The 22,222-nt window shown below is 40.0% G+C and overlaps 1 protein-coding gene across 2 annotated transcripts in view; it reads right to left on the reverse strand.

Annotated features, from left to right (window-relative positions):
• Positions 1–22,222, reverse strand: part of prkd3 (protein kinase D3) — a 327,516-nt gene that overhangs the window by 302,894 nt on the left and 2,400 nt on the right. The window contains exon 2 of one of the 2 annotated variants that reach the window (XM_078229586.1): positions 20,386–21,005. In XM_078229586.1, the coding sequence (XP_078085712.1) occupies positions 20,386–20,694 (309 nt within the window). In that variant the 5' untranslated portion in view covers positions 20,695–21,005. Of the gene's footprint in view, positions 1–20,385; positions 21,006–22,222 lie in introns of those variants that run through there. The other variant, XM_078229587.1, reaches the window with a different exon arrangement.

Consider the following 22,222-nt stretch of genomic DNA (forward strand, 5'->3'; position numbering starts at 1 on the left):
GATTGTGGTCGGTGCAGACTCGATGGGCCGACTGGCCTCTTTCTATTCTGTAGGGTTTCTATGACACGGGTAACTGAAAAGCAGAGTTTTTATTTTTCTCTGGCCATGCACTAATCTTTTTGCCACTTTCTGTATTAATCAGAAGATATCTGCTTGATTGCTTTCTATATGAACTTCTACCTAGAAGGTGCTCAAAATAACCTTACCAGCGCAATGCACTTTTAAGAAATGCCAGGAAAATTGTTATTCAAAGCAGTGATCTTGACAGATCTAAGAAGCTACTCTAAAGTAATCTTATCTATTTATAACTTCAGACTCTGGTCAATGCTGTAGCTAATACTCAGTATCCACTCGTGTTGATTTACGCTACACGTGTCTATTAATAATTTGCTACTCACCTTCTTGTCGAATTTGATTACATTTATGGATGTCTAGTAAGCATTTGTGTGAGCAACTTTAAATGCAGATTAGTAACCAATGAAGTGTTTAGTTCACAAGAATAGATTAACAAGCAACTTTAAAGAGAAACCAAAAGTCATTTATAAACAAAAAAGGAAATCTTCATGTGGAGGGAGAGGACTTGTTCAAGTGCTAAATGAATATTTTGTATTTATCTATACTCAAAGGAGAGAATGGAGTGAATGTCAAAGTAGGGGAGATAATAGATAAAACTCGATGAAGAGAAGGTACTTAAAGTAGCACTCAAGCTAGAACACACCCCAGATGTAAGTAAGGATGTGAAGTATAGAATCTCTGGCTACAATTTTCCAATCCTTCCTACATACAAGGCTGTTGCCAGAAGTCAAATGTTACACCCCTGTTCAAAAAGGAGAAGGGAAATTCAAGACAAAGTCAATTGACATGAGGAAAAATATGGCATAACATTTAAAATCCAGCATGCATTTATGAAAGGAAAATAGTGTTTGACCAAATTGATTGAGTTCTTTGATGAAATAACTAAGAGGGTCAGTTGGGGTACTGTAATTAATGCTGCATATTTCAAAAAGCACTGGATAAAGTACCACACAATTGACTTGTTAGTAAAATTGAAAGGGACTAAGGGACAGAATACAGAAAAGCTATGGCAAAGGGGTGTTTTCCAGTCTGGTGGGAGACATGCATGGGCTTTGGCATACAGCATATCATTTCGAAGTTTGCAGATGACATGAGACTTAAATGTAGTAAACAATAAGCAGGCAAATAACATAAGGGGAAAGGTAGACCAGCAAATTAGACACATACATGACTGGTGAAATTGAACGCTGCCAAATGTGAAGTGATTCATTTTGATAGGAAGAGTAAGGCAAGTCAATATAAACTAAATATTACAATTTTCAAACAGGTTCAGGAGCAGAGAAACCTGGGGATATATGTACACAAGTTTTGGAGAGTTGCAGGACAGGTGGAGCAAGTTACTAAAAAAGACATACGCAATCCTTACCATTATAGAGTATGAAACCAAGAGAGTTATGCTAAGTCTTTATAAAACATTGGTTAGGCCCAAACTGGAGTATTGTGGTCAATTTTGAGCAATAGACTTTAGACATTTTGGCGACGGTATAATAAAGATTTATGAGGGTGAGACCAGGAATGAAAGACTTCAATTACATGCAAAGCTATGGAAAATTGAGTTATTCTCATTAAAGCAGAGAATTTGATTGAGGTGTTCAAAATCATGAAGGGTTTTGATAAGAAAGAATGATAAACTGAGAAGGGTCAGAAACCAGATGTCACAGATTTAAGGAAATTGACCAAACTTTTCACAAAAAAATGCAGCAAGTTATAGTCTGAAAGATACTGCCTGAAAGGGTGGTGTAAGGGAATTGGACAAATACTTGAGAGTGGAAAACGTGTAGGGCTATGGGAATAGAGTATGTCTATTTGGATAGCTTTTTCACAGAGCCTGCACAGGCATGATAGACTAAACAGCCTCTTTCTGTATCATTCTATTCTTCTTGGTTGGTGATTTGGCAAGAAAGTTAATTGAGGGTTCCATCTGAACTGGTTAGTGAAAACAATTAAGTGAGCTAAATCAGGCATCATTTATCCCAGTCTTTTTTTATTCATTTGCAGGATGTGGACATCATTGGCTGAGCATTTTTTGTCTATCCCCAACTGCCTTCCATTTCAGAGGGTATTAGGAATCACATTGCTGTGAATCTGGAGTCACATGTAGGCCAGCCCAGGTAAAGATAGCAGATTTCCTTCTCTAAAAGGAGGTTAGTGAATCAGATTGGTTTTTAGAACAACTTATTTTTGATTTTAATAGCTTTCAATTCCAGATTTTTTTTTAAAAATTGAATTTAAATTCCACTAGCTGCTGTCGTGCGCTTTAAACTCACATCCCTGGATTACTAGGCCTAAGAGATTGCCACCATCTCCCCTAGCTAAATTTAGCTATGATGAAATAGGGTGACTTCAATTGACGTCAGTGGGGGAGGGGTGTTGGAGGAGGGGTAGATGCAAGAGAAATTATTGACCTTCGGGAGAGTGCAGTATAGAAGTATCAGAATGATTCCTTCCCTAAAGGACATTCATGAACCAGATGGATTCAATCAACAATGGTGTCATTTTATTTCCAAAATTTTATTGATTTCAAATTTCACCATCTGCCATGGTGGGATTTGAACCCAGAACTTGCCCTGGGTCTCTGGATTATTAGTTGAGTGACAATACCACTACCTCCCCTAGAATATAACCCTATATGCTTACTTAGTAAGGATTTAGAGCATCTTTGGAATTTGTTTGGTATTTCAAGATATAGTCGTAGGGATACTAAAATCCAGCTTTCACCTTCTTACCTCCAATTATTGAAAATAATTTTGCTAATAAAATTTACCTATTTTTCCCCACACTGACTGAACAAAAAAATTGAAGTTTCCTTAATTCTATTGTACTTCATGTTCAGAGGACAGTCTTGTACGTCTAGAACTCATCTGTACCAATGTACAAAATAATTCTTCAATCTTTTTGGGCTTGACCCAAATCAGATTTTAGATAGGAAATCTAGATGATTGAGCACAACACAAAACCCATTTCCAAACTTAAAGCAGAACTGGACATAAGTGGAAGAGGTCAGTCTTTGTTAGTTTATACTGACACGTTTTATCAAATCTAAAATCAGTAAGGTGAACAGATAGGGACACAAGCAAATTACTGTGGATGCTGGAATCTGAAATAAAGACAGAAAATGCTGGAAAATCTGAAGGTCTGACAGGATCTGTAGAGAGAGAACAGAGTTAATCGCCGGAATTCTACCACCTTGCCCGCCACAGAATTGGAGTGGGTAAGGGGCGGGCAACGGAAATGTCTGTTGACCTCGGGTGGTAATTTCCAGTCTCACTCGAGTGAGGCCATAAAATCCCGCCCAATGTTTTGAGTCTGGATGACCCTTCTTCGGAACAGATAGGGATATTGCTCTGGATGAAAATTAAATGAAGACCATAAATTACCTGTCCATTAAATGCAGCACACATTTTACAGTTTACATTCTTTAAAATTAAGGCAGTTGCCAAGATCACCTGAAATTGCAATTACAACACAGCCTTGATTAGAGAAGAATGATCTCTGCACAACTACTCAGGCCATATGGGATCCAGTTGGAGCTTTCCTTTCCTTGCTAAGGATTATAGGTGAATTGGCATTACTGTAAACTGTGGTTGAGGTCATTTTTCAATTTAGTATTTTACAGCTTTCCAGATTCATCAAATGTAAAAATTTCAGACCATAATCTATGTTCAATTTTGTTTTCTTTTCTCCTCTGGTTCCATTTTTTTCCTCTTCCAGTCAGCTGCTCTAGGCACATCTTGATTGTTTGTTTCATTTCTTACCCCCATCACCATTCCCTTTAGCCCTGAAAACCTAAATCTTCCGTGTTTGACCCGCATCACAGACCTTCCTTTTGTCTTGTCCCTCGCACCCCTTGCTCAAAAACCTATTGCATTTATAACTTTTCCCAGTTTCCCAGTTTCATTAACTCTGCTAACTTCTCTCTCCACAAATGCTGCCATAATTTGCTGAGTATTTCCAGCATTTTCTGCATAGTTATAATTCTGGTTTACTCTTTCTAGTTTGTGACAATGTCAGAAATGTCCAGTAATTATTTACATCTCAAACCAATTTATAAAACCAATTACTTTTCAAAAAGTCTAATAAGTATGAAGGCAGCATTTCATGTGGTAATAGTATCCTGTCTTGACATAAAGTAGAGGGATAAAATGCAACTTTGTACCTACCTAATCCCTTGTAAATACTTTTGCTCCCAGAATTACTTTTGTCAAATTCTGTTTATCCTCTTCGCTTACCTTGTGTGACTGGCCATCAATGGCTTTACTTGAAGTCAATTTTAACAACTCGCCTATACTACTGTAAATAACTGTTAATGATTGAATTTTATAAATAATTTACCATTGTTTTAAAACAAAATATCTGCCAGTTATTATCCATCTAATAAAGCGATGCAAGGCACAACTGAATAACTGTGCACTCTCCATTAACAATAAAAAGACTTCATTGTTTATCCTAGTTGCGTTACACTGGGATGCCTTGTGCATTAGGTCATAGGGAGTGTAGGGTCACCTATGGAAGCTGACTTATGCGTCAAGGGCAAGAATCCAAATCATTACACACGAGTGCAGATATAACTGCACAATTTGCACACCACCATGAACAAAAACAAAGATATTGTGGAGCCCAGGTGGTCTGAGTAATACGGCTTGAGTATTGGAATGAGAAACATTCACTGTAATTAACGAAAGCTATGAACAATGTAATGAAAGTGATGACTTTACCACCAGGTTTTAGTTACTTTTAATATGGATAAATTTGACAATTAAATGCTAGTTTCCACATGAGTTCAGCACTTCTATTCCAAGGATCAAGGCATATCGCCAATATACAATTACCCTCTGTCAAGAAACCATCCTTTTTATTTAGTCAAAATCAGTGGAAATGCAGAAATGATTATTAAATATTCAGTAATAACATAACATTACTGCTAAATACATTTTTACAATACTGTGGGCAATACTTAGATCTACTGCTCAGAAGAGTGAACTACATATTATCCAGATGTGACAAAAAGCTTTTTAGTGGTGTATATGAGCAAACTTTAATGACCATTTTGATAAAGGCTGTGGGAAGGCACTTCCTCGAAGGTGATCATTTGAAATATTTTGTCCCGTGATTTATTTTGGACAGAAATTAGGAATTGTAGCATACCACTCAGCCCCTCAAACATATTCCAATATTTAGATAATGGCTAATCTAAATTCTAATTACCCATCATACCCCACCCTTTTCTAATAAAAATCTTTGACTGGTCTTGAAATTTTGAATTGACACAGCATTCACAGCTTTTTTTAAAGAGAGGAAATTTCAAATGCTTTTATGTGAAGTGCTCCTTATTTCACTACAAAATGGATCAGTTCTAATTTAGGGCGGCACGGTAGCACAGTGGTTAGCACTGCTGCTTCACAGCTCCGGGGACCTGGGTTCGATTCCTGGCTTGGGTCACTGTCTGTGTGGAGTTTGCACATTCTCCTCGTGTCTGCGTGGGTTTCCTCCGGGCGCTCCGGTTTCCTCCCACAGTCCAAAGATGTGCGGGTTAGGTTGATTGGCCATGCTAAAATAAATTGCCCCTTAGAGACCCGAGATGTGTAGGTTAGAGGGATTAGCGGGTAAATATGTAGGGATGTGGGGGTAGGGCCTGGGTGGTATTGTGGTCGGTGCAGACTCGATGGGTCAAACGGCCTCTTTCTGCACTGTAGAGTTTCTATGAATTTAATGATTGTACTCCACTTTGTTCTGAATTCCACCACCTGAGGAAACATCCTCATCATTTGAAACATCATAATAAGATACATTTTTGGATTAAAGTTCAATAGACTCTAGGCAGTTAATACTGAATTGTTTTATACTGTAAAGCAATGCATTGCTGCGATTCGTCACATGACGTGATGTGACGTTGCCAAAGGCATTTGCGGGTTTTTATCTCTTCCACGTTGGACTTCAATAATACCTTGTAAATAAAGCTGCATTGGTCTGTTTAAGTAACCCACGGTGCAGCACCTTGGAAATCCTTTTTCCTTGTTGTCAAATCAGTCAGAAACAATTGCACATACACAACCAGGAAAAATTGGCAATAAGATTGGTTTCAAGCCAAAATTAACAGGATTCTGAAGTTTTTCTTTTCAACCACGACTTTGATGCAAAACGGAGCATCGATGTCAGGAAGGTGGAAAAAAAAAATTCAGTGCCTTGATTCTGAAACAGGTCAAAAATATCCTCCAATGCAAGAAAATCTCTCTCAGGAGTAGAGAAAACTGCAAGAACAAAAAACGAGTCGCCTTGAAAAAAAGATCTTCACACTCAGTGAGAGCTTGTTCATTCCAAAAAAGGGAAACCATTACTCCAAACAACAGATCCAACTAAAACAGAACAAATAACACAAGTTAATAAGGAAGAGAAAAAGAAATAAGAGAGGAAAAGTTAAAGCACTATTTAATTACCAGTAACTGCAATGACGGGCTATAAAGGCATCCGAAAAAATGCGGGAACATAGAATGCTTACAAAGAGGGATTCCAATACTATCCGGCTTTCTGCAATTCATGTACAAGGACACCCAGATCCCTCTGCACTGACACACTTTGAATCTGTTTCCAATTTAAATAATAATTTGCCCCTTTATTTTTCTGACCAAAATGGATAACCTCACACTTATCCACATTAAACTCCATCTGCCAGATTCTAACCTATTCTTTTCACTTATCAATATCCATCTCTAAATTCTGATCTCCCCATCACAGCCTGCTTTCACATCTATTTTAGCAACATCTGTGAATTTTCCTATGTTAAAATGCGGATCATTTATATCGATTGTAAATAGTTGAGGTCCAAGAACTGAACTCCAATAGTTACAGTTCATATTCCAGAGAAGGACCCATTTATCCCAACCCTCTGCTTTCTGGCAGGTCAGCCAATCCTCTATCCAAGCCAATACTCTACCCCCAACCCCCTCAGATCTAACCTTCACGAGCAGAATTTTATGCGGCACCTTGCCTTCTGGAAATCAGATATACCACATCCACAGGATTCCCATTATTCACCTTGCTGGTTACATCCTCAAATAACTCCAGCATGTTTGTTGCTCCCGAGAAGAAAACTGAGAACTAAATTTGATCCACTTACACCACCTGGCACTACTATAATAATAGAACAACAACAACAAGCACAATTACTAGCCGTGAAAAACATCGAAACTGAGGAGTTTTAAACAAGGAGAAAATGACTAACAAATGAGAAGTGGGTATCTGCAACCATTCAGCTAAGATAGTGACAAGAAAGGCTTATGTCAGACACCCAATGTTGTGAAATCCCTGAACCAAGGATTATTACAGAACCAAGTTCTACTCCAGTAGAACAACCAACATCTCTGAAAGCTGACAACAAAGCAACTTCACAAGATGAAGTGTCTGATATTTGTGAGGAATAGGCTTCCGAGGATGTCAAAGATCAGACTCCAGAATGTCATCCCTTACCAAAACGAAATCGGTGTCCACCAAAAAGACCCTCACATTATTTGTATATATGCAGATAATAATACATTGTAATGTAACTGCATAGTGGATAATCATCAATGTTTAATAGTTTGTTGTACTGCTCAAGTAAAGGGGGAGGGATATTGTGTATTGTGATTAATCACATGACATGCTGTGACATCACCAGAGGCATTCATGGGTTTTTAATCTCTCTTCCATGTTGGACCTCAATCAGGCAGCACACTATAAATAAAGATGCATTGGTTTGTTTAAGCAATCCATAGTGTGGCGCTTCAGAAATCCTTTTTCCTAGTTGTCAAATTGGTCAGATTGCATATACACAACAAGAATAAGCCTTCAGAATTCAAGCATAGTTTAATATAGTACCATTTTGGTAACTCTTCATCCTCCTCCGAGATGTAAGGAAAGGATTAATGCATTGGCTGCCAGTTCAGAGCAGTGTTTGTTTTTTTAAAATTTTTGATTTGATTTATTGTCACATGTATTAGTACACAGTAAAATATAGTTTCTTGCATGCTATACAAAACATACCGTTCACAGAGAAGGAAAGGAGAGAGTGTAGAATGTAGTTGTTTGGTGGAAATGGGTGCAATACTTGTTAATTGTAGTGATACTACTCAATTAAATGGAACAATTTGAATTGAATAGAACTGTCTGTTAATCACAGGATAAAAGCAAAACACTGGATGCTGGAACTGGAAATGCTGGAAAAGCTCAGCAGGTCTGGCAGCATCCGCGCAGAGAAAATAGAATTAACGTTTCGCGTCTGTATGACTCTTCTTCAGAGCATTGGTGCAAAAATACAAGGAGGAAAGTGGCCCAACCATGGCTTATGAAAGAAATTAAGGATAGTATTAGATCCAAAGAGGAATCAAGTAAAGTTGCCAGGAAAAATAAGCCAGAGGATTGGAAGCATTTCAGTATTCAACAAAGGAAGACAAAGAGATTAATAGAGGAAAAATAGAGTAAGAGAATGAACTTGCAAGTAACATGAAAGCAGAATGTAAAAGCTTCTATATAAAAAGAAATGGGGAAGGTGATGGCCTAGTGGCATTATTGCTAGACTATTAATCCATAAATTCAGCTAATGTTCTGGGGACCCGGGTTCCAATCTCGCCACGGCAGACAGTAGAATTTGAATTCAATAAAAAAAGTCTGGAATTACGAATCTACTGGTGACCATGAAACCATTGTCAATTGTCAGAAAAACCTATCTGGTTCACTAATGTCCTTTAGGGAAGGAGATCTGCCGTCCTTACATGGTCTGGTCTATATGTGATTCCAGACCCACAGCAATGTGGTTGACTCTCAACTGCCCTCTGAACAAGGGCAACTAATACTGACCATCCAGCAACGCCCACGTCCCATGGATGAATTAAAAAAAGATTAGTGAAGACAAATGTAGGTCTCTTACAGTCCAAAACAGGAGAACTTGTAATAGAGATCAAGGGAATGATAGAGCAATTAAACACCGACCTTATTTGTCTTCATAGAGAAAGACACAAATAACTTCACAGAAATGCTGAGGAATGAAGAGGAGGAATGGAAGGAAATTAGTATTACTAGAGACTGAAAACTGGTAAATCCCCAGGACCTGACAATTTACATCACAGGTTAATAAAGATGGCAGTCATGGAAATAGTGGATGAATTGTCTGCTATCTTCCAAAAATCTGTCGATTCTGGAACAGTCCCAGCAAATTGGAGGGTTGCAAATGTAACTTGCTATTTAAAAATGCTACTCCGAAAAAAATTTATTCCCACTCATTCCTAACCAATTCCCACTCCATGCCAATGTTAGGAATAAATGGGTCTTTTTTGGAGTAGCAGGCAGTGACTAGTGGGGTCCTGTAAGGATCAGTGCTCGAGCCCTAGCTATCATAATATACATCAATGATCTGAATGAGGGAACCAAAAGTACCATCTCAAAGTTTGCTGACACAAAATATGGTGGGAATGAGTGGTGAGGAGGATGTTAAGAGGTTTCAAGATGATTCAGATAAGTTGAGTGGGCAAATACATGACAGATACAGTATAATTTCGATAAACGTGAAGTTATTCACTTCGGATGGAGAAACAGAATGGCAGAATATTATTTAAATGGTAATAGATTTGGGAATGTTGACGTACAAAGGGACCCGGATGTCCTAGTACACCAATCAAGCAAGCATGTAGGTACAGCAAGCAGTTAGGAAGGCAAATGATACATTGGCAAGAGGACTTGACTACAGGAGCAAGGATGTCTTAGTAGAGCTGTACAGGACCTTGGTGAGACCACACTTGGAGTAGTGTGTACAGTTTTAGTCTCATCCAAGAAAGGATATACTTGCCATAGCGGGAGTAAAGCAAATGTTCACCAGACAGATTCCTGAGACGGCAGCATTGTGGTAAGAGGAGAGATTGGGTTGACTGGGCCTTTATTCACTGGAGTTTAGAAGAATGAGAGGGGGTTTAATTGAAAAAGGTATAAAATTCTGACAGGGCTGGACAGACTGGATGCAGTGATGATGTTTCATTTGGCTCCGTGGGGTCTCAACAAATGGTCACAGTCTCAGGATTAGGGTAGGCCATTTAGAATTGAGCCGAGGAGAAACTTCTTCATTGAGGGGACGGCAAACCTGTGGCATTCTCTACCACAGAAGGCTGTGGAGATCATTATGGAATATATTTGAGAAAATAGATAGATTTCTAGACTCTAAAGGCATCAGAGAGTATGGGGAAAGAGTGTGAAAGTATGGTATTAAGGTAGGGGATCAGCCATGGTCATAATATATGGCGCAGTAGGCTCGAATGATTGAATCAACTACTCCTGCTCCTACTTTCTATATTTATAACAAAAAGCAGAAAATGCTAGAAAAACTCCGTATGACTCTTCTTGAGAGCTCTGAAGAGAAAGCAAGCTAGTTGAAATCAGTGAAGGTGGACTGAATACAGACAGGTAATCACAGCAGGACAGGAAGAAGTCCTTATGGGGCTAAACCAATGGACAGCAATTTGGGAATATACTAACCAACCAACAGTTGATCATGCACTCCATTCACCAATTCACATTCAGAAGAGGCTTGTGCATGAGCTCTTTCAAAAACTGTGTTTTCTTAATGTAAATCGCTGAAAAGGCCCACACAGCAACAGTCAAAAAAGACAGAAGATACATCGACAGGAAGAGTCCCAGTGAACCAAAAAGGAGGATCTCAGTCAAGATCACTGCTAAGCAACCTACAGTCATCTCAGATTGACCACCTAAGGGGCAACTGTAGGATTTAATTGGAACTGTTTTGTGTAATGGAAGTGTGTCGCAGGCTGCTGTGGGAGGCGAGGGAGGAAATTGCAGGGGCTCTGACACAAATTTTTAATTCCTCTCTGGCCATCAGGGAGGTCATGATGTGGAGATGCCGGCGTTGGACTGGGGTAAACACAGTAAGAAGTTTAACAACACCAGGTTAAAGTCCAACAGGTTTATTTGGTAGCAAAAGCCACACAAGCTTTCGGAGCTGCAAGCCCCTTCTTCAGGTGAGTGGCCACTCACCTGAAGAAGGGGCTTGCAGCTCCGAAAGCTTGTGTGGCTTTTGCTACCAAATAAACCTGTTGGACTTTAACCTGGTGTTGTTAAACTTCTTACTGTATCAGGGAGGTGCCAGAGGACTGGAGAACAGCTAATTAAGAACAGCTAATTTAAGAAAGGTTGTAGAGACAAGCTAGGGAATTACAGACCAGTAAGTCTCACGTCGGTGGTTGGGAAACTACTGGAAAAGATTCTGAAGGAGAGAATCTATCTCCAATTGGAGAGGCAGGGTTTGTCAAGGATAGTCAGCATGGTTTTGTCAGAGGGAGGTCATGCCTAACAAATTTGATTGAATTTTTTGTGTGTGTAACCAAGTATGTGGATGAGGGTATTGCAGTTGATGTAGTTTACATGGATTTCAGCAAAGCCTTTGACAAAGTCCCACATGGCAGACTTATTAAGAAGACAAATGCATGTGAGAGAAAGGGTGATCTGATGAGGTGGATTCATAATTGGCTTAGCGGTAGGAGACAGAGAGTGATGTCAGATGGCTGTTTTAGTGATTGGAGGCCAGTGACCAGTGGTGTACCTCAGGGATCCGTGCTGGGCCCCCTATTGTTCGTCATTTATATAAATGACATAGATGACTATGTGGGGGGTGGGATCACTAAGTTTGCCGATGACACAAAGATTAGCAGGGAGGTCGAGTGTCTTGGGTTACAGGAAGATATAGGTGAGATGGTCAAATGGGCAGGTGGAATTTAACCCTGAAAAGTGAGAGGTGATACACTTTGGAAGGAGTAATTTGACAAGGAAGTATAGTATGAAAAGTCTGACACTGGAAAGTTCTGAAGAACAAAGGGCCCTTGGCATGTTTATTCATAGATCTCTAAAGGCGGAAAGGCAGGTTAATAGGATGGTGAAAAAGATAAGGCACACTTGCCTTTATCAATCGAGTATAGATTACAAAAGCAGAGGGGTCATGATGGAGTTGTATAGAACTTTGGTGAGGCCACAGCAGGAGTAATATGTGCAGTCCTGATTGCCATACTATAGGAAGGATGTGATTGCACTGTAAGGGGTGCAGAGAAGATTCACCAGGATGTTGCCTGGGATGGAAAATTTAAGTTATTAAGAGAGGTTGGATAGACTTGGGTTGTTTTCTCTGGAGCAGAGAAGACTGATCGAGGTGTTCAAGATTATGAGGGGCATGGACTGAGTGGATAGGGAGCAGCTGCTCCCCTTACTTGAAGGGTCAGTTACAAGGGGACACAAGTTAAAAGTGAGTGGTGCCAGGTTTAGGTAGGATTTGAGGAAAAGCTTTTTTACCCATACAGTGGTGACGACACTGCTTGGGAGAGTGATGGAGGCGGGATGCCTCACATCCTTTAGAAAGTACCTGGATGAGTACTTGGCATGCCACAGCATTCAAGGCAATGGGCCAAGTGCTGGCAAATGGAATTATGTAGGCAGGTCAGGGCCTTTTATGTGTCAGTGCAGACCCGATGGGCCAAAGGGCCTCTTCTGCAGTGTAGTATTCTGTGATTCTGTAAAATTCTCAATAAAAGTGCAGTATTTAGTATGAGCTTGTGTCAATTATAATTCTTGTCTCCAAGAGGCAAAATCACCAAGGAGGCTATTACATCATTCCTGAGCTATGGTGCCCAGAGCTGAACTCAGTACTCCAGATGGGGTCTGGCCAAAGATATGTATAACGGAAACCTAACTGCCTCCCTTTTGTATCTCAATCCTCAAAATAATAGCCAAAACTCCATTAACCTTGTTTATTACTTTGGTATCTGTACAAAGCTGTAAATTAAGGCTTAGTAGCATTTTGAAGAATTCATTATTCAACTCAGCATGATACTTTATTTACAAACTATGCCATGTTAATATTTCTTGCAGTAGCTGTCTTGCAATGGTGGTTCCTTTATAATTAGAAAACACATTTTTTTAAAAAACCCTCAGACACTGAACAAGCTAGAGTATTAAAGTAGTCTATTGAAGCCCCCAGGTGGTCAGGGGCATGGCTGGGCAGTGCCCACCAGGCACTCCTAGCAATGTGCTAGGCAGTGTCAAGGGGGTGGGGCCTGAGTGGTGGCTATGACAACAGGGCCCTGATGCCGACGGGGGGGAGGGGGTGTGTGTGTGTCTCCCAGTGCAGTGAGAGATTGGGGCACCCTTGCAAAACAGCACCTGAGCCACTCTGAAGTCGGGCTCATCGGCATGTTCGTGCCCCATTCCCCGGTACCGAGGCGTAATTGCAGTGTGGTACACGCCTGAGACAGTGGTGTGGATCACTCCATTATGAAAATTTTCCATATTTTGGGGGGCAAATTTCCACCCCATATTTTCAATCAAGTCTTATTATAAGCAGGACTAATATCTCAGCATGACCTAACGAACGTTTTCTATCCCTCCCCACTCCTCAAATGCAATTTTCTCTTCCCCTACCAATTTTTTGAACAGATAGACTCCCTAAAACTGACTGTTAAAAAGCAGATTTGACAAAGATTTTCAAAATTATGAGGTGTTGAGATGGTAAATTGGAAAAAAGATCCACGGGTTGGTAATAAAAGGCATCACTCTACTTCCAAAAGAGGAAGGATAACATATAAAAGGATGCTTTACTAGAAGCAGTAGTGAAAACAGATCCATAACAGCTTTTAACAAGGAAATTGATTTTTTTAAAACTTTGGGCAAAGAATGGGAAATTGGGATGAGCCAGGTAACACTTATGAGAGTGGGCACAGGCACAATGGACTGGATGGCTTCTTTATGCACTATAAAAAGGGCAGCGAACATTATTCAAGGTCAGCTGGGCCCACTGGCATTCTTTGCAAATGATAAACCTCTCAATCAGATGAGTCACTAAAATGAGTATGTTTGCAGAAGAGCATGACAGCAAAATATTCCAGGCTGCAAGGTACTGAAAAGGGTGATGTTAGGACAAAATTTACTATAAAACACATTAAAGAAGCAAACTAATGAAAACTTGCACCAATTAACAGTTTGCACAATTGTACAAGCACTGCTGCCTCACAGCACCAGGAACCCAGGTTCAACTCTGGCCTTGGGTGACTGTCGGTGTGGAGTTTTCACATCCTCCCCATGTCTGTGCAGGTTTCCACCAGGTGCTCCGGTTTCCTCCCACACTCCAAAGATGTGTAGGTTAGGTGGATTTGCCATGCTAAATTGCTCCTTAGTGTCAGGGGGACCTAAATACGTGGGGCTGTGGGGTAGGGCTGGGTGGGATTGTTGTCAGTGCAGGCTCGATGGGCCGAATGGCTCTTCTGCACTGTAGGGATTCTATGATTCTCTGAATTGAGTAGTACTTTATTACATTTAAACAAATTAAACTGTACAATCAGGAGTTGAAAGAATAAATAGATTACATAGTCTTACATCAAATTTGGGTGAATGACATTATTTTCCCATCCGTGGTTATTAATAATCTTGAATTCGCCAATGTAGCCGTACTGCATTATTACAGTCAGGTATCTCAGTCACTTTGGAGTTTGACCAGACGGAAACCTGCATTTTTCTAATTTCTCTGCATTGTTGATGCTTGTAAGGGCATTGGCTAGAACATTCATTGGTACCATAGTGCCACTCCATCAATACAGCAAAAGAGGAGCTAACGTCATTAGAAATCATAGAAACCCTACAGTACAGAAAGAGGCCATTCGGCCAATCGAGTCTGCACCGACCACAATCTCATCCGGCCCTACCCCCATATCCCTACATATTTCCCACTAATTCCTCTAACCTACACATCTCAGGACACTAAGGGCAATTTTTAGCATAGCCAACAAGTTTATTTTTCAGAAAACCAATGCTCAAAAGTGGAATTTCGTATCCATACTTTCCAAAGAAATATTGAAGTAACAACTTACGTGGGAAATGAAACAAATATGCTGCTATAAACTTGGGAGAAAAGAAATCACAATACAAAAATAATGATTATGTAACATTCATTTCTAATATAAATATCATTGCAACTGACAGGATTCCAAGAATTGTGGCACCTATCTGATTCCAACTACTGTGACTATCTTTCAGCAGATAATAAACCCAATTTCAAAAATAAATAATGGTTCCAAGCAAGTTCAATAGAGTAACAATCAACAAGTTTATTTCATTATGATTCTGTGCTTCTAAGAAGCTTGAGTTTGATGTATACTAGACAATGAATTCACAAGAAGGTTTCAAGAGGGCTGCAAAAAGCACCAGAGAATGCGTAGAAAGAAAGATGGTTGTGATGGGTGGCACAATGGTTAGCACCGTTGCCTCACAGCGCCAGCGACCCGGGTTCAATTGCCGGCTTGGGTCATTATGCATGTTCTCCCTGTGTCTGCATGGGCTTCTCCGGGTGCTCCAGTTTCCTCCCACAGTCCAAAAGATGTGTTGGTTAGGTGCATTAGCAATGCTAAAATTCTCCCTCAGTGTACCCGAACAGACGCCGGAGTGTGGCAACCCCTAGGGGATTTCACAGTAACTTCACTGCAGTGTTAATATGCGGTGTTAAGTGTGGTTAATAAGCCTACTTGTGATACTAATTTTAAAAATTGATTATTTAAGATTATGTGCATCAAATCAGTTGACAAAATTCTACGTCCACGTTTTCTTAGCTGCACCATTGGGAATTAGAATTGTATCCAGTACAATATTTATACACGCATTTTCATAAAAATCCTTGCTATGCTACAAAAAAAACTTGTGATTAGAGAGATAATTGAGAGATGTCTCTGTCAGTCTGAGTGTGGAGAGAAAATCTCAGTCTAAGAAAAACGCTTGGAGAAGCATCAGTCAAGCTGTACATAAAACAAAAATAATAAGTTTATGTTTGATTGAAAAACTAAGTTTCATACACACAAAAATTACTTATGCTGCATTAAGACGGTTTGTGGAATTTTTACAGTGCAGGAGGGAGGGCCTCAAGAAAAGAATATGTTCAGAACCTCTGTACTAAACATGGAGGTTAGTGAAAAATGAAAGAGGCACATTTCATTTCTCGGACTAAGCAATAAAAGCAGGCTTGATTAACATCTGCCTTGTCAATTCTCAGATTTGCATATGAATCCAATAAAGTCAAGGGCTGCAAGCCTCCTCTCATTCTTCTAGCTACACAGACCTTAAATGAGTTAGGGCAGTAAGGCTTACCAGCAGTAGGCACACAAACTAAACAGAGGAATTAGGAGTAGGCCATTCAGCCCATCGAACCAGCTGCGTCATTCAATAAGATCATGGTTGATCTTATCTTATCATGGCTCCCATAATCCTTTGCTCCCTTGTCAATCAAAGGTCTAACTCACAGCCTTAAATATATTCAATGAACCAGCGTTCACTGCTCTCAGGGAAGACAAATTTCATAAACTCAAACCTCAGAAGAAATTTCTCCTTATCTCAGTCTTAAATGGAAGATTCCTAATTTCAAACTATGCCCCTTGTTTTAGAACCCCCACAACAAAAAACACCCTCTTAGCATCCACCATGTCAAGTTCCTTCAGGATCTTATACACTTCAATAAGGTCACCTCTCATCCTTCTATACTCCAGTAGGTATAGGTCCAACCTGCCCTCATAAGATAATTCTTCAACCCAGGAATTAAACAAGTGAACATTCTCTGAAGTGCTTTTAATGCAATAATATATTTTCTCAAGGAGATAAAAACTGTACACACTGCTCCAGTTGTGGTCTCAACAAGTCCTTGTACAGCTGAGCAATACTTTCATATTCCAACCACTTTGGGATAAATGCCAATATTCCATTTGCCTTCCTAATCACTTGCTGCACCTGCAAACCAATTTTTGTGGATCATGCATCTGGATAGCCAGATCCGTCTGTACCATCCAGTTCTTCCTGCCAAAATGCACAAGTTTGCATTTTTCCCACATTATACTCCACCTGCCAAATGTTTGCCCACTCACTTAAGCTATCTATGTCCTTTTTGCATACATTTTGGGCAGAACTTTTTCCACGCACCCTCATTACATGTTTTGCGGTGGCGGAGGTGGACCACCACCAGGGTCCCCCACCCCACCAGATAATTCCAGCCTTTGCATCTCTTGTTACCATGCTATATTTCAAATTGACCTATCTTTGCATCAACAAATTTAGCTACCGTATGTTCAGTCTCTTCTTCCAAATCATTGATTTCGATTGTAAATAGGCCCCAGCATCGATCCCGGTGTTTGTCCACAGTAACAGATTGCCAACGTGAAAATTATCCTTTTAACCATACTCTGCTTCATGTTAGTTAACCAATCCTCAATGATAACATGATACCCCGACACCATGAGCTCTTTTTTTGTGGTAACCTTTGATGTGGCACCTTACTGAATGCCTTTTGGAAATTCAAGAATACCACACCTGCAGGCTTGTTTGTTCCTCAAATAACTAAAGTCACTCAAAAACGATTTCCCTATCACAAAACTTATAGCATCGTTAACAGTGGATCAGAAAAATAGAAAGTAAGTAGGGAATTACTCTTCAGATGCAAATTTTAGGATGCAAGGAGCTTAACAAGGAGCATGTTAATTCCAAAAATACAGAAAAATTGAATTCCATAAACTGGTATCCTTTACTTTACGCATAGCTTTATGTAGCATCTACCAGGCTATGCGTAAGGTAAAGGATACCAGTTTATGGAATTTATGGAAGCTTTACTTACATGGAAAGTGGTAAGCAGAGTTAATTGTATACTGGAGTTCTGCTGCTGGAAAAGATTATCTTATATTTGATTAATCCACCCTCAACAATATCAGAAATGATTTCACAACTAAAATAATATTTGTGAGTAGATGTATGTGCTAAAGACTACCTTTTTGCATTGACTGAAATAACAGACTTTTTAATTTTGAGTTTGCTGTAGGTGAAACAGAGAATAATGCCTGAAGGGCCATGGTAGGGAAAGTTACACTTCCAGTCAGGCTGAAACTTATTTTTTTAAAAAGCATGAAGTATGACATTTTGTTTTTCTCAAATGCTAAGTTAGTAAAATAAATAACCTTTACTCATATTTTCACCAACAGAAACTCAACTGCAGGCAAATGGGGTTAGCATAGATGGGCTTTTTGGTTGGCATGGACCAGTTTGGGCCAAAACGCCAAACTGGTCCATGCCGTACATTCTATGATTCTATGTACTGGAAATGTTCCAGTCAAACTAGGTGGCCGACCCATTACATTATAAATGCCTTTGCAAGTAGCCATTAAAAGTAGTAACAAATTGAATGGTCAAGCATTCATTTCTTGACGAACAGAAGAGCAGGGATGTAATAAGTTTATACAGAACTTTGATTAGCTCATGCTGGGAATTGTGTGTTAAGGTCTGGTCACCATACTATAAAAGGAAAAGCATGTTGAAGCACTGGAGAAAGTGCAGGCAAAAATTTAGAGGATTTTATCAAATTTGAGAGGCAGCAGCCATTGGGAAAATAAGTGGGTTGGGCTCTATGCTGGAACAAAGGTGGCACAATTGAGATCAACTAAATTATGAAGGGATTAAATAGGATGCATATGGAGAAATTGTTTCCACCTGTGGGAAAGACCAGAACAAGGAAAATAAATAAGATGTAGCTAATAACAGATCAAATAATTAGTTTAGGAGAAATTGTTTTACACACGCTGCCACATGGAGTGATTGAAAGATAGATTTATTGATGGTAATTTTAACCTAACCTAATTTAACAAGAAACTCAGAGATCACGCAAAATGTAGCATTTACACCTCACCCATTTATATTAAGAGAGAGTAAAATTGCCGTGGGATGTAAAACTCGAATTGCACACAGTCAGTCCAATTAGTTAATGGACAGGTTCAGTTTAACATTTCCCCCAATGTATTTAAGGAGAGTCTTGGTGCATACATGAGGGAATAGGTTACATAGAGATATAAAAGTTACAGTAGGAAAAGTTACAGTAGTTACAGTCCCCCCCCCCCCGTTGATTTCATTCAATTCTGTGTAAAATACTTCCAACCATACCACCACTGACAAAACGTCCTTGATCCTAAAAAAATTAGCACAGTGCACCACTATATACTTTTCTTTAAAAAAAAGTCAACAAACCAAGCTTTCATTCAACAAACTGAAGTGAAATTTAACCATTTATGCCACTTGAAGAGACCATTGATGACAAAAAATACTCATTCTCTCTGCTCAAGTATATCTCCTAAATCCCAAATGCAAGGGGCAGAACATTGTTTTAATTGTTAACTCATATTTTAATGAATGTTTCATACACAGAAAAATACTTCACTGGAATATTTTAAATTAGTTATAAAATGAATGCATGCACAGATTTTTCAACTATATAATCCTATTACATATTTTAACTACACTTCAAAAGGACTTAAGCACCAGCCTGATTTACGTAATTTTGCACTAATGCAGTTAATATTCTGAATTTAAAACATTCCAGTAAAAGACAATTTTAAATTTCTCAAGGCTGCTGTTCCACTGTATGATCGAAAAATTACTACAATGGATTCCCTGTACTCACTGTAATCAATTACATAATAACCAGCATTTTATGCATACTTGTTGAAGCAGTTGACCCAGCAAAAAAGTTAGTTTGTAAGAGATTGTTGTGCAGTTGCCAGCCTGCACAGAATTCAATCGTCTAAGATGCAAGGACCATCACACTGTTTCAAACTAGAGTCTATATTTGTCTTGGTCCTCCAAAACCACATTAAAATATCTAGTGTACTATTTTATGCAAATATGAAAAAAACTTACCAAGTGCAAGAGTATTGTAGGTTCTTTATAAATTAGCATTAAAAAAAGTAGTAACCAACCACTTGTATCGGTTTACCAATTGGCTAGGTTAAAAACCAAGTCATAAACATAAACACACTTAAATAACAATGTAGTTTGCCTCTGACATTAGATGAATTGGCCAGGTATCAGTTCTAGTGATTTAAGCCACATGATTTCAGCTCATAGGGCTGACTATATTATGAACCTTTTGTGCGACAGGTCGCTGCTACCAATATTTTTGGGGAGGGGCACGCCACATTGTTGTGAAACTAACTGATCAGGAAACTACTGAAGAGAACATTGCAACCGTGCCCTGACAGGTCGCTTCTGCCGCGTTATACCCATACTAAAAGAACCGTTAGCTATACGAGCCGTTCCCATATGATTCAAGCAGGTTTCGTAGTTCAGTATTGAAACTTTTAAGTAACTTTGGCAGCATATTTTTATAGTCCCCCCCCCTCGAATTTGATCTGAATGTCCTCCCCTTCCAAAAAAACTTTCGCGCTAGATAAAGAGATAAATGTTTGGACCGTTATTTTTCTTTTAAACAATTAGTTACTGTACCTTTTGGTCCACGATGGAGCAGACGAGGTCTTTGACGGCGGAGAGGGAGATGTCCTGTGCCTCGATGGTAACCGGTTCCCGAGTGAGGCCGATCTGGAGGAGGAAGGAGACGCCGTTGAAGGATCCCCGGGAGTTGGTGGGACTCGGGGCGCTGAGGCTGCCGTTGGAAAGGCGACCAGAGAGCCCGCTGGTGGTGGCGGTGGCCGGCGGGGACAGCGATGGGGTCGGCGACGAGGCGGGCAGCGGCAACACCGGCGGCAACAATCTCTGCGACACGGGAGGAGACGAGTTGCTGCTGCTGGCTGACATCTGGCACCCCGGGCGATAAATCTCAACTTGGAAACTTCCAGCCTTCCAAAGCCAAAAATAAATGCAAACAAAAAAAAACCAATAGTCCAAAACAAAAACCCACCCTGTCGTCTGTCTATCCAGACAGCAACCAAAGAATGTGCAGGCTAGCGAGCTGGCTTTTGCTGATAACTTTATTCAGCAGCAGCCTGTTGAAGTCCCACTCATTTTTCCCCCCTCGCAGCTTTTCTCCTCTCGCCTTCTCTCTCTCTCTCTGTTTCTGTAGTTTCAATCCGCCGTCGCCAGACGCTCAATCCGTCACCGGAAATACTCTGCAAAAGAGGAGGGGGGAGGCTGGATGAAAAGATGATGTTTTATTTCATTGCCAACGTGCACATTAATATCAACAACACCCCCCCCCCCATTCCGCCCCGAGGATGTGTAAATATTTAGGGTGCATGCAATCATCGGGGGGGGGGGTGATTTTTCAATGCTTGATGGGCATGTTGTTCGCACAAGGGAGGACGAGTTTTTCACTTAAAGCGCAAAACCAGCAACTTTAAAACAACTGAGAGCAGCTACAGCCCCTCTTACTTTTCCATTGTGACAGGGCTCTCTATTTCATTTCCCGGTAAACAGACAGATATAGTGATAAAGATGGGAGGTGGAGAGACAAACTGTATTACTTAGGCGAATGGACCGGATGGTCTCCGAAATCTCTAATATCCGTTCATCTCCATTCACATCAATACACTCGTATCATTTTTTTTAACGTTTTCTGTGTTTCCTTATAATTCGTTTCCGGAATCAGGCTGTCAAAAGGATGACATTTATCGCCAAATAGACACCATCACCGGGAAAATAATAAGTTACCAAAGCACAGGGGTCCCCGCTGCGCCTGACACAAAAACAGCTGCTTTCGACTGAAGATCCATAACAGCGTTACTGATAGGCAAGCGGAGGTTACTACATCCGCTGCACAATGTACTGGAGCTGTGATGTTACTTTTAACCTGTATTCTGACTGACAACGGGTCACCAAACGTTCATCTGGCATGCGATGGTGCGATCCCCAGTTCGCACCTCAATTTGCCATCGGTGGACCTCCTTGGATCACATGATTTGCAAAGCGCCTTTGAAGTGATTCTACTGCCAAACAAGCCTTCAACCATAAAATACATTGTGCATTTAGAAGTTCATAAGCTGGATGTTCCCTGACACATACCTTCAGTATTAACAGTTACCACAAGCGGCGCAGTTACCACACAATCTGAAGACGTGTACAAGGTAAGGCCATATGCTTAAAAAGTGCACTTGTGTAAAAGTATTGGACCTTTCCATGGAGCATTGTAACTACTTGAAGAGGATATGAAATAGGAACAAGGAGATCAGACTGGATAGCTTCAGTTTAATAGCTAATGCCAGCACACCTGCAATGTAGCCAATTGCTCTTATCGGAGATATATTTCCTACGATTCTACAAAACTAGATCTAAATTACTAACTGCTTTAGTGCTGATGTAATAAAATACAATTTAAGAAATTATGTTT

This window comes from Mustelus asterias, chromosome 15 (genome assembly GCF_964213995.1).
Source record: "Mustelus asterias chromosome 15, sMusAst1.hap1.1, whole genome shotgun sequence".
NCBI lineage: Eukaryota > Metazoa > Chordata > Chondrichthyes > Carcharhiniformes > Triakidae > Mustelus > Mustelus asterias.